This window comes from Oryctolagus cuniculus, chromosome 10, assembly GCF_051225735.1.
Source record: "Oryctolagus cuniculus isolate XC-2025 breed Fujian yellow rabbit chromosome 10, ASM5122573v1, whole genome shotgun sequence".
Lineage (NCBI taxonomy): Eukaryota > Metazoa > Chordata > Mammalia > Lagomorpha > Leporidae > Oryctolagus > Oryctolagus cuniculus.
The window spans coordinates 96,377,509-96,390,936 of record NC_142876.1 but is presented as its reverse complement, the minus strand read 5'-3'; the positions used below and the strand labels follow the sequence as shown (position 1 = coordinate 96,390,936).

Genomic DNA, 13,428 nt, shown 5'->3' with positions numbered 1-13,428 from the left:
ATTCCAGGGAGGGATGCAGAGGACCCACGCCCATGTTTTCTTTGATCCTTTTTCTCCACAGCAACCACTGGTCCATGTATTTAACCGCAGGGGGCACCTGGGTTAAATGGGGAGGGAGGCAGGCTTCAAATAATCAAGGCCTTGCCTGATGCTTTGATTACTTATAACCGATCGCACAAATAATCGCTTGCTGTCCTTTTGATAAGCGCCATACTAGGAAGGGACAGCTCCTTAACAGAGGTCCCAACCTTCTTTCTTTTTTTTTTTTTTTTTTTTCATTTTCAGTTCTCTTTATATACAGAAGATCAGTTTAGTGTATATTAAGTAAAGATTTCAGCAGTTTGCACCACACACCAACCTTCTTTTGAGTGTTCACTTACTACCCATAAAATGGGAAGAACCGAAGTCATACATTCAAAGGCACTCGCTGATTGTAAAACATCACTTGTTTGGTCTAATTTTGAGTTTGAATGGCCAGTCAGGTGCCACTCTTGCCTTTCCTGGAAAAAGTCAAACTCTCCAAGTCCTTGTTGACCCCTCCAGTCCCCATTAAACTGGGACCTAATAATGGTAATTAATGCAGTGTTGACTGTGTCTGACATTTTTCCAAGAGACAAGATGAAAGAGGCGATATACATCTCAAAGGGAAGGGAATCTCTGGTTTATCTTTCACAGCATAATGAAATATACTTTTATCATTGGAGTCAAGTGGAATCTTATTAAGACTTGCTGTGTAAGGTAACTCCAGAAGAAAGCCTCAGCTGCCCTTCACTGCCGCATGCATATTTGCTTTATGTAATGCAAGGGAAACTTTTAATTGCTGGTGTTAAATTCTCTGAAGCTAATTTCACATCACCTTGACGTTAAGCTAACAAGCAGACGGGGTCATTCCTGGTTTGTAAAAACTCTGTTGTCTGGATCATTTAATGGTATCATATTCAAGAATATGAGTGGCAGAGAATTTAAAGAAAAGCAACAGTGAGGCTCAGAACTGTGAGATAACTCCTTGGGAACAAAAATGGCGAATTTGTTTTCTTCCCCTTTGCACTGCTATGGCAAAAGTGGTTTATATTTTCTTTCTTAAGAGAGAGAGGGAGAGAAAGAGAGAGAGATCAGTGTGGGTTTTATGCTGCAGGCCATTTTAATACATGAATGATTTGTAGGTAAATTTATTGTAGCCAATGGGTGCAGTCAACTGTGTAATAGAAATATTGTCAAAAAGCCGGGATTATTATTTAAATAAGTGCAGTGTTAAATTTGATTACATACTTTTTAAAGCTAATAAAACATTTCATTGCTCGCAAACTATTTCCCATAGTCCCATTTAGTCTGAAAACATAAATTAAGTGAGGCTCTGCATAGAAAATTACTCAGGCTTTGTGTCGATGGGAGCAGGCAGGAAAAAGGTTGGCAGTCACACAATGTAAAGATAGAAGGATCTGAAGGGGGTTGGCAGGCTCCTATGGGGGCAGAGGGGGACACTTTTATCCTTGAAGAATGATGGGAAACGACAGCCTAGGAAACTGCATGCCTGAGATGGCCCCAGTGGGTGTGGATTTATAGAAACCCAGAAGTGAACAGCGTGAGGACCCTTCTTTCCTTATCACGGATAGAGAAAGTGCAGCCATTGATACAATTATGCTCTTTTGATCATAGGACCTTTCCAGAAACATTAGCCACATTCTTGTTTAAAAAAAAATAATTGTTTTTCTTTTAAATAAATCAAAATCAAGCCCTTGGATGCCAGTGTGGGGATGTGACATTTTAAATTGTGCTATTTGCTGAGCTTATCCTGTGACAGGTCTTCATTTCCACCAAATGTCAAGGATCAGTGCATTGCATTCATTTTAATGAAATATTGTGCTGATAAGGGTTATGAATGCCAAGTTTAAGCTGTAAATTACTAAATGTTGGGCTGCTTTATGCTTTGTGAATCCACCAGGGAGCAAGCTAATGAAGGTTTCTTTCTCGCTTCCTCTTACAGTTAGGGATTCACGGTTATGCCTTTGCAATCACAAATAATGGATATATCCTGACGCACCCAGAACTCAGGCCACTGGTAAGAGAAACACTTTCGTCTGCATTACCCCTTTAATGATTTTAGGAGATTTTCCTGCGGTACTACAATGGTGACACGGCACAGCCATTTTTCCTTTAAAAGCTCCATCCATCGTAGTGTGTGTTAATGGTTTATAACTAGTATTTTGACACATCATATGTAAATAATGTTGAATAAATACATTTACTCTCATGCTTCTATACATAAAGCTGTATGTAGCCACATGAATTTACTTATTTCCTATTTGCCAATATACAGGAGATTTTTGTTTAACTCCAGACAGCTTAAAACTGTAGTAATGGGTACTTCTAGGCAATGCATGGACTCTCACACTGCAGCACTAGACCCACTTACTGTAAGCCACATATGATACAACCAAGGAGACCAAAGATCCCTGGACATTTGTTATAATGGAATTTGCCCGCCAAATTCCTTTGGTTAATCTCAGTACAGCCTGTGGCATGGAGAGACCATTCAACACCTTTTTTTTTCCTGCTGAACTGAAACAGTTGACATTTTTCTACGTTTCCCACCCCAGTCACAGCAGTAGCATTGCTTGGTGACCAGGTCTGTAAACTTTTTTTTTTTTTTTTCTGGTCGCATGGTGCCATCTTTACTCTGTCTGGAATGGGAAGATGGGAAGGGTTAGCATCAATCCAGGACTGCCTGAGTCTCATCAACCCTGATCCGTGGGTGGAGGCTGTGGAGCACTTGTGTGGCAGAGGATTCTGAGGTGGCAGCCAGGCTCATGGGGTAGAGCCCTGATCCGCTAACAGTCTGTCCGCTGCCCCTGGCAAGTTACGAGTTACACATGGCCATCCCTGGACTAGTTACAGTGAGTTGGACAAAGGAAATCCCTTTGGGTTTGGATGTGTGTAGCTAATCTGAAAGAAGTGTAAAGAACATAGAAATGTAAAGAACAGTATAGTGAACACTGCTTTGCAAAGTTAGCAAAGGGCAGGTTGTTGTCTTTAGTAATCCCCAGACACACACGGATGCACACAAATGCATACACACACGCACGTGTACACATGTGTGTATGTACACAATTGCATATGTCTCATCTACAGCACACATCTTTTCCCTTTTATTTAGCTGTGCTGCCTGCTATGTAAATGTTTGTTGGCCAAGCGTTGTGGGGACCAGCTCCCTTCTCGCTTGCATCATTGTTTAGAAACAGTTCATGTGAAAGCTCCATCATCATCCAACTTTGCTCTAATCGCCCTGGTATTAATGGAGTCATGAACACATCATGTGGATCCCATATGCATGCTTTCAGATGGGGCTTATGGTAATAGTTGATTTCAACTCCTTTTTATCAGGAAAGCACTGAACACACTGCTTAGCTAATTCCAAATGTAATTCAGAATTATGGAAAAGTCTGACTAAAAAAGCCATGGCCTTTTCAAGGATATTTAAGTCTAAAGTTGTGTTTAAGTCTAAAAGAACTTGGTATAGTGCCTATCTCTGAGCTGCCCAGTTGGAGTTGTTCGTGGGAGAGCGGTAGAGGTTGTATGTTTGGGATGGCTCGGGATGGGCTCCTTGTGCTTATTTATTCCACATTGGAATGGAACAGAGTCAATGAAACAATCAAACCTGAATCTTCTGCCAGTGAATGAATTAACTTCCTATGTATCAACTTTTAAAGAAGGAATGGAAATGGAACCAGATGTCAGAAGTCCCCGAAGTAGCTTCCCTGTCTCTGCAACAGTGGCATGATCAGCTGCATCCACATGGTCTACTCACAGTGTCCTTGTGGCCATGTAGCAAAAGGTCTGCATGCAGATACGTAGTCCACCTGATGCACTTTCCCGAGCTCAGGCCCACGGGACAACTGCTGAAAGGTTCTGAGGAAACCACCCAACCCAGCCAACTACCAGTGCAAGCAGTTCATTTTTGTTTTATTAACTATTGAAACACTGTACTGAATGTTTTCATTAAAAGTGATAGCCAGGTAAATTCCCATACGTGAAATAGCCGAAGCAAATTCCCATCGCTCACTTGTTTTTACCCAAAGCAGATAAGCCATTTAACAGTTGATCTGTGACATAATCCTAAGGAACAAGCTAGGCCAGTGGCTCATCTGTCCCCTTTATCTGTCTGACTCTGAGGCCTTTGGAGAGAAGAGTTCAGGTGATACCAATCATTGAGGCTTACATGAATTAAGCCATGTGAATACGATCCACAAATGTATGCTGACTCTGCACAAATGTATGCTTGACTTTGCACTTTCCTCCTAAGCAAAAAACAGCAACAAAGTGGGTGGAAGTCAACTATAGCCTCACACAAAGTTGTTCTTAACTCCCAGTCTCCCAGTCCGGCTGCATTCTAGCTCTGTGAAACTGGACTAGTCACATAGCCTCTGTGGGATTTGTTTTTACCTTGTAATCCTGCCACAACTGTAGTGGATACATCATAGGGTGGTATCAGAGTCAATGGGGTAATGCAAGCAAAGAACCCAGTGTAGCAAAGCAGACCCCAGGACATCTCAGGGCGACATCTAGTCTGTGCTCTAATGGTTCCACTGATTTGTGCTCAGCTGCTGTGAAGGTTGGGAGAACCATAGTGGTGCAGGTACTTAGGGGGCACCTAAAGACCACTGCAGGATTAGTTGGTTTAGAGACTTACAGTGAACATCCCAAGGGACAGTGTACACACACACACACACACACACACTTTTGTTATTTGTTTCATAGATAGCAGTAAGAATAGAATTCGAAGCCACAGTAACTGCAGAATGATAGTCATAAGTCACCCTACATGGGTGCTTCTTGCTCTGGCATGTCCATGTTCATATCTGTTTTGTTCCTGTGTTTCTTGGCTTTTTCTCATCTCTCTCAACTCAGGCCACTCCACATGTAGTAGGAACTTCAGAGATGAATGAATGAAGGGATCCTCCAAAACCACAGTTTTCATTTTCACTTACTTTGAGCTCTTCTGTGTGTAAGGCACTTGGGAGCTTCCTCAAGAAACCTGGTGTCTACACTGGATGTCCATCCACCTTGGCCAGAGCTCCCAATCCTAGCTAGAAGCAGCCAGCTGCAAACAGCTTCCCTAACTCAAGAAGGGAATCCTCATTCAAACCCCACTCACTTCCTCCCAATCTCAGCCATATAATCGAATCCTTATTATAACTGGACATGTCTCTTAGTGCTGGCTGACGCAGTCAGATTAGCATGGTGGGTGTGATCGTGAGGTTGTGGCCAGCGTGAGGAGGATGGAGCAGGCTCACTGAAAATAACTCCTATCCCCTCCTCATCTGCTATGGAGGTTATTTCTGCCCCTGCAGCCAGAGGAAAGGAGTGGGTTTCTCTGAAGCACAATACCAATATTTTTCTAATTTGTCCAATAAAAGCTTTCCCCCAAAGTTAATGCCTGGCCCAATTTTATCCAGTATTTTCTTTAATCCTGTATGATTTGGGCGTGAATCAAGAAGTGTCTCCAAAAACAGCTCAGAAGTAGGAGCCTTACTCAGCAGACTCACTCTGGTTTCACTGGCACAGCTGCTAACATAGTGTTTTGCTGTGATATGTGGGCCCTCTGTACACTCAACCACCCTATCTTGGCCACCCACTTGTGACTTCCTGAGAGATTAACTGATGCCAATTCAGTGATCACTTGAAAGTGCCCAGTGTGCCCCAGTTCCTGCAATAGACTCAGGGCTGAGCTAGCCAGCTGTCTTTTGGGGGGGGTCAAGGGGCTGGTTCACAGATGGGGCTGGCACCCTGTTCTCTAGACAAGGAACAGCAAGTGAGATTAAAGGAAGACCCAGAGAAATGCTTCGTGACTAGTCATTACAGCCCTCGAAACTGCTCCTTGGTCTTTACCACTCTAACATCCAGGCTAGAACAATTTCAAGCTATAGTTACTGTCTACATTGCATTTCCTTGCTGCTTATTTTTTCCTTTTTTTTTTTTTTTTGAGACATTTTGGACTCTTCTTAAAACATGGAGCCCTTAAATATGCCTCCTTTGCCCAACAGGGGTTGGAAAGAGATAGGACCTTTAGCACGATCTGTAGGGACAGCTAAGTTCATTCCCTTCCTCTGAAGCTTAGGACGTGCACCTGCTCACATCTCCAAGAGAATGCCAAGAAGGTTCCATTCCAGTAGCCTCAACATTGGCAGGTTCCACAGAGGAGCCTTGAGCAAATGCAATCTGGGACTCACTCCCACAGATCCCATGGTGAAATCTGCCAAGAGCTATCTGTTCTGTGACTGGAAGTCCAAGAGATGAGGAAGGATGCTGGATGGTTCCTGTCCTGGATGGAAAGTTGCCAAGTCATGTGGGCCCCCAAGTGTGATGGTAGATGACAGAGGAGGATGAAGGAGAGAAACACATCATTCCTTCAACATTCATGAAATGCCCACTGTGTTGTAGCCCTGAGCAGGGTGCCTGGAGAGGTTACAGTGAGGCGGCCTGTCCCCTAGGGTCGAACTCTACTAGGATGGATCAGGTTGGTACATAAGAAACTGTAGACACCAGGGAAGATGCAGAGTTTGTTGCTTGGTTACTGATGTTGTTGGTCTTACCATATCTTTCAGACGCTGATTGAGTCGCTGCTCTAAGTGGTTCCCTTGTGTTAAGCCTTTTCATCCCTAACTACTTGAAACACAGGCCTACAATATAGGTGCCTTGGAAAGACCCAGAGACTCAGGGAAGGATGGCAGATGGGACAACCTGGGCAGGAGACATATCTAGAAGACGACTTCTAGACAGCCGTGAGTGTTAGTCTGCAGAGCTGGAGTCTTCCATGAGGAAGGCAAATAGCCCCATGTTGCAGTACTAACATCATGTCCCCCTAACCACACAGCTAGAAAGTGCCAGAGCCAGGCATCCCAACCCAGATCAGTTCAGATGTACCAAATTCTCTCAGCTGGTTCTTCAGCAAGTGGCAGGCACAGAGTTCAGAGGGCGGGAGTGACCTAGATGTCCCATGGGACTGCCAGGGCACTCATGAGATTGTTCTGGTTAGAATCTGCCCAGGCTTAGCCCAGTCCAGTGAGAAAACAGTGCCAGTCACACACCTGAGCTGCCCGTGCACTTTCAAATGTTCTGGTGGCCGCATCTGAAACAGTAAAAGAGAAACGGGTGAAAGTAAGTTTAGGAATGTATTTTATTTAACCCAAGATGTCTAAAATATCAGTGCTTCAACACAGTCAATATAGAACATTCTAAAGTGATATTTCACATCAGTCTCACATGGATATTTCAAATCTGTGGCTCTCCATTCAGACTAGATACATTCCAGGTCCCTAGAAGCCACCTGCGTCTGTGGCCACCGCAGCACGGCATAGTTCGGCATAGATATTTTGACTAAATGCAAGACAAGATCTCTTTTTCCCTTAAATAGGTAGAACAGGATCCGCTGCCCCTGCTGCCATCCTGTCACTTGTGCCACCCCAGAAGTCTGTGCTAAGAGTCCATGGTCACTTGGCCTCCTCCATGTGGCCACTGCCCCCTTCCCAGGCTCTGGCCTCTCCAGCCTCTGTGAGTAGGAGGAGGAGGTTGTCTCAGTTTCAGAGGTGTGGGGTAAATGGCCAGGGCAGGTGGACTCCCTAGCTTAGCCGGAAAGTTCTGGCTATTTTAGCCATATGAGGTCATTCCCACACCATATCAACTTCCTAAACCAAACTGTCGCAGAAGCCAGCGGGTAGAAAGCATTTGCCATCTCCGGTGAGCCCAAACTGCTAGGTGATCTGAATGGGCTCCACTGATGTGGGGCACTCAGGTTAACCCTTTGCCAGGCCAGATGCTGCAGCTAAGTGCATCATCTTGTGAACCTAGCCACGTGTCTCCCCATCTCTCTGGAACACACTGCCTCTGCCCCACCCTAAACATGGACTCTGCTGCTCCGTGCTTGCGGCTGCCTGGGCCATTCACTTTAATGTACCCTGTTTGTTCTTGCTCAGCAGTTACAGATGGGCCCTTGGAGAAGGTGATTGATTACATAGCTTAAGATGTGGACATGCTAATCAATGTAAATGTCTTACACTTTAGTGTTCTCCTAGGGAACTGTGTGAACATCTAACTAGACAGCACATATCACACACCGGTTTAAATAGGAGTTTATGTGGTACAGGCACTGTCAGAAGCCTCATCCAAGTCCAAATGCCATTTCAAGCAATGGGTCACATGAAGAAACTCTGTATAATTTCAAAAAAAAGGAGACATCAAGTCTAAATGAGATCTTCATATAATTATGCTTGTCCACGGTGGTGGCCCTGTGTCATTTCCCCGCAAGCTCCAAGCTCATCCCTGCTCCACGTCCTGGCACTGGCTCCCCTCCAGCTGAAATCTTGTCTCAGATACACTTGGGACTGGCTGTTTGTCATCCCCCATGTCTCACCACAGAGAAGCATCTGAGCTCCTGCCCACAGGAGCTATGCTCCCCTGCCCACCTCGCTCACCACCCGTCTCCTGCTTTACTGTCCTTGGATCACTCATCCATCCTGGCAGATGTCTGTGTGTTTAACTCGACTCCTCTCATCCCTGCCAATACTTGAGGCTTTGCTGTGATCTAAGGGGGGTAGTCAGAAACTGCTGGGTGAGCGGTGTTGGTGTTGTTTACAGACTGCTGCTGATTCGAAGTCTGGGTACCAATTTCCTATGCTAGATAGGAGTGCAGGTGCCACACATTCTTCCACCCAACATTCATGGAGTCTTGCTGTGTTGGCCACAGAAACTGAGGCACGTGTGGTTGGCCAAGAACGTATTTCTTTCTGGCCCTCCCTCTGCACTCCTGGCTGCCCCAGGCATTCAGTAGATGCTGCTTGTGTCAGACCCAGTGCTGGCTACCGAAGCCATACGAGCGAGCAGGCGGGAGGATGCTTCTGCCTGTGACACCAAGAGGGGCCAAGAAGAGCTGTGGGCGCCCAGGGGAAGCCTTCGCTCTCCTCAGGAAAGGTGCCCTGAGATGCAGGAGGGCTTCCTAGAGGAGGTGGAGGAGGGAGCCGGCATTCACAGCCACTCTTCCCAATCGGCCCAGACGCCACCTTCTCCCCAGCAGCACTGCCCCAGGCTGGGCCAGGCAGGACTTCTCTTTCTGGTGTCAGGAGAATACAATCTGTTGGTTGCCGCCTATCGGGGTGCAAAGGGTGGGGTCCTAGCCTCATGGACAAACTGTGGGTCCTTTGCAGATACTGGGCGCCCCGCTCAGTCTTCTGGTCCTCAGCTCTCGGGCTGCCGAGAACTGAAACGAACCGCCCAGTAGGTGGCGCACGGGCACCACCATGCGCGGGTCCCTGCGCAGATGGCGCCTGCCAGCCGGCCAGCGCGCCTTCGCCCTGCAGAGGCTGGGCCATCCTGAATCAGGCCTGCTCTGAATTCATGGCTTTCAGTGCAGAAAAAGAAAGCATTAACGGACGCTTTGTAAGCGTGTCTGCTCAGAGGAGTGCCTCTTTCGAGGAAAAAAATCAGCAGGCCCGTGTGCTTCCCGCGTAGCGCGCCTGCTTTTGGTGCAGCAACATCTGGCCCAAAGTGAAGGCCAAGCTGGCATGCTTACTGCTTCTTGCTGGAATTATGGAGGGCACCGTTTGGGCCACCCCGGGGTCGGCACGCTGCAGGGACTGCGTAACAGGCAGGAGGACACAGCGCACCCTTGCGGGCTCAGGCTGTTGGGGGCGCCTGCATTTCTGTCTCTGCTGTGCAAACCTGGGGCTCGCAGCCCGGTAGTCTCAGGGCCCCGGGCACCTGGACAAGAGATGAGGTGCGCACGGAAATTTCACTGGCATTTGTGGAGTGTGCTTCTTTGCTAGCTCCCTCTGGCTGGCAGACCCGGCCGCGTGTCCGGAGCCAGAAGGGGGACACCCAAGCAGCTGGCACCAGGGAGCCAGGCTGTGTGTGCGGCGCTCTCTTGCACCCTGCACAGGAGCGCTCAGGGTCCAGGCACAATGGAACAGTTCAAAAGTAAAAACAGGGAAAGGGCCATCAGTGGTCCCCAGTGCTTGGGGCTGGGAATGGGTCAGTCCCGAGGTACCTTCCGCACACACACAGGGAGGCCCCTGAACCGTATGGGCTTCCACCAGATCCACTGCAGCGCATTGAACGAAGCTTGCTTTCAACCTGAAGCTGTGTTCTCAGGTCCGTTTCCAAAACGCAGGTTGGCCCCTCCTGATGGCCTCTCCCCCCTCACCCCTGCCTCCAGCCTCCCAGGTCCTCCGTTGTCATGGCACAGGTGAGGGCGAGGTGTGCAGAGCAGACCCTGGGCCTCATCCCTGTACCTCTCGCCGGGGCCTGCTTCTTCCTTTTCCCGGGCCGGCCGCTGGGCCCCTTCACCACTATTAGTAATTAACCTGGCCTTGCTTCATGCGCCCTGCTGCCGCCCTGCGCCAAGGCGAGATGCTGGCTTTTCTTAAGTTGCTGCTCAGCCAGGACAGGAGGAAAGGAACGAAAAGAGAATGGGGAGGGAGGGAGGAAGGGAGGAGAGAGAGACGGGGAGCATGAGGGACCCATGTCACTTCCTTTATCCTTTTCCCCCGGTCCGTGTACCTGTCTGCCACTGTAGGGGCCAGGCAGAACCTCCATATACTTTCCCGATACATTGGACCCTCCTTGGCAAGGCTTCCATCGTCTCAACCCCACCCTCGGCTCCCAGAGCCGGCTGTGCCCATCCCGCCAGAATCCTGGCCCTGGCCTTGAGTGTGCGCTCCCCACAGTGTGGCAGAATTCTCTCGCCATCCCCGACCCCGCACTTTATTGCTGGGAACCTGAAGACACGGAGCCGCGTGCCGGGCACTCCATTAGATGCTCGGGGTCTAGAGATACAACGGGACAGATAGTTTCCCTCCTTGGTTTGGTGTTTGCCATCTTCTGAAGAAGGTATGTTTCTTTAAAAAAATCATAATAAATAATGAATAAACTGAACCCTGAGGGATGAGAATGAAAGTTCTGGGCTGGGACTGAGGAGACAAGTCCAGGCTAATGGAACAGTGTGTGCAAAGGCCCTGGGGCATAGAGAGGTTCAAAGTAAGATCTGGAATTTGCTCATCCATTTAGGACAGATGTTCAAAGAAGGGTAGGTGACTTGAGGTTTCCTTGTCAAACTTGTATTTGGGGTTGCACTTCGTTAAGGCAGAGCTGTGGATGCCTTGCTCTCCTCCCTCCTGCCCTGGCCATCCCTGCACCTGCAGCCTGGCCCAGAGCTGCCAGCACCCGGGTAAAGACTTTCTCTCCTAATGGAGTCCACTCTTCCGTGGCCTGCGGCCAGGCCAGCTATGCCCAGGAATTAGCAAGGTGACCACTGCAACCTCTTGGGGGACTGCTCGCAGGTGTGTATTCCACACTGGTGCCCAGAGTTCTCCAGTGGAATTTAGCTCCAGGTGTGGCCACCGTGCTCACATGCTTGCAGATGCCCCCTGAGCTGGTGCCTTCCCACCTCTGAGTCACTTTGCCTTGTTCCTCTGAGTGTCTCCTGGGAACCCCTCTCAGTGAAAACCTTGCACTTGATCCAGGTCTTGGGGTCTGCTACTCAGACAACAGAAGCCACGACGCAGGGGGATGACATTTCTCTGTGCAGTTGGTTGTGTTTAGACTAGGGCTTCAAGTACAGTTTTGAGTGCACCCACATAAACTTTGAAAGTGACAGTGGCATCAGGCACACTCTGTGTCTGCCATGCTCGTCTGCTTGGAGGGCCTACATTTCTATTGAGGAGGGCCAGAGAGCCTGGCCTTGGCTTTCTGCTGTTAGTAATTGCGAGTAGGCACTTTAAGGACATTTCGGTTTAGAGATAGGGCTCTCTGCTGCTTTGTTTGGCCGAAGGATTTGATGAAAAAGCCCTTCTTTCCGCTGGACACACTCTGACCTTTGTTTGGTCAGATTAATGTCATATCTAGAATGCCCCATCTTGGATGATGAATTAGCAATAAAAAGCTCATCAAAATGTAATTACAGGCAATGTGTTGAATAATGATCTCTTAAAAATTCCTATAGATTTGTCTGCACCTCCTTCCCCTCGTGAGGGAAATGAGCCTCAGCTGCTAGCTACCAGCCCCAGCACAGGAATCCCAGCCCAGCCAGCCTGGGAGGCCGAGATGGAGGATGGGGTTCTCTCTTTGCCTGGTGTCATCTGATTGATCCATTGCTTCCCAGCATGCGGTGCACATCTTTATATCATTTAAAGGACCCTCTCAAAAAAGGGGCCGGGGTGGGGGGAGATACACAGGAAGTGGAAGTTCACGGCAGAATGAAACCCTCACTTCCTGAGTCTGTCGCAGCTTGTTGGGGTGGGGGAGTTATTAATTAGAATGTTAACTTTCCCAGCACAAGCAGGCAAAGCAGCAAGGAGAGGGTCTGAGCAGCAGGCATGAAGGCTTTCATAATTGTAAATTCCAGGGTGGTTTGCTCCCCCTGAAAGCAGGAATGAGAGCCATCTGCCTCCAGGAGGAGCCTTGAGGAGCTGTTCAAGTGGTCTTGGGCTTGCCTGAGGAACCCGTTTGCATGGCTGTGCACGGGCAGGTAACCTAGCCTTACCTCACTGTTTGGAGAGGCCCTGACAACAAGCCTGCAGCTGGGACTGCCAGTGGCATACCCAAGGATCTCCACTGCCCCAGTGCCCATGCTCCCTTGAACAACTGAAGAATTCAGTCATTTGCATGCCAATGATTATTCCTCTGGAGTTTACATATTAGAAAGACCTTGCATCTGAATCCCCCATGAGAGCATTAAATTGCTATCTAATTAGTAGTCCCAAATTATATATATTTAAAAGATAATTAAAGGTTTGAAGGCTGTTGGAATAACTGGTTATACATTTAAATGAATCACTAGAAATTTGTTAGTAATGTGTGGAGTTTTCTTTTATTTCTTGCTTCCCTCTTTGAAGTTCAGTAGACCCAACCTTGCAGGGTTAAGTCTGGTAGCGGTAAGATAAAGGCAGATGTTTTTAATTATTGCAGCTCAAACCCCCAAGTAATTATAAGCAGCTGTCATTTTTACATAATCCTCAATGATAAGACCCAAAGAATGCAAATAAAAATGTTGAGACCATGGGCGTTTTGGCATGCTAATGTAATCCGCATCACACCACTGAACTGACCATTGTGTCTCGCCCAGGGGGGATGTGAGGATGTACTCTGGCCATTATGCTCTGTGGTGCTCAACTTTCATAATCAGGTGATAAGCGGACCTGTTTCCAAACACGACGCCCAGCTGCCGCTGATGCATTGTCTGTGTTTGCTGGGCAAAGCAAAGACTGAAATATTTAGAATATTGAGGCAAGAGGGTAGTGTGGCTAAGCCAGGCAAGCTCTTTTTTTAAAATCAATTTATTTGCGAGACAGAGCTGGGGGGTGGGGGGAGAGCGAGAGCGAGGAGAGAGAGAAACTAGCTTCCATTCAGAACTGAGTAAGGCACAAGGCTGGAGCTGGGAAC

The 13,428-nt window shown here is 47.8% G+C and overlaps 1 protein-coding gene across 3 annotated transcripts in view; it reads left to right on the top strand.

Annotated features, from left to right (window-relative positions):
- CACNA2D3 (calcium voltage-gated channel auxiliary subunit alpha2delta 3) overlaps positions 1-13,428 on the top strand; it is an 875,732-nt gene that overhangs the window by 658,971 nt on the left and 203,333 nt on the right. For all 3 annotated transcript variants that reach the window (XM_051851529.3, XM_051851528.3, XM_089305523.1), the window contains one exon: positions 1,985-2,059. In XM_051851529.3, coding sequence (XP_051707489.1) covers positions 1,985-2,059 — 75 coding nt within the window. The remainder of the gene's footprint in view (positions 1-1,984; positions 2,060-13,428) is intronic.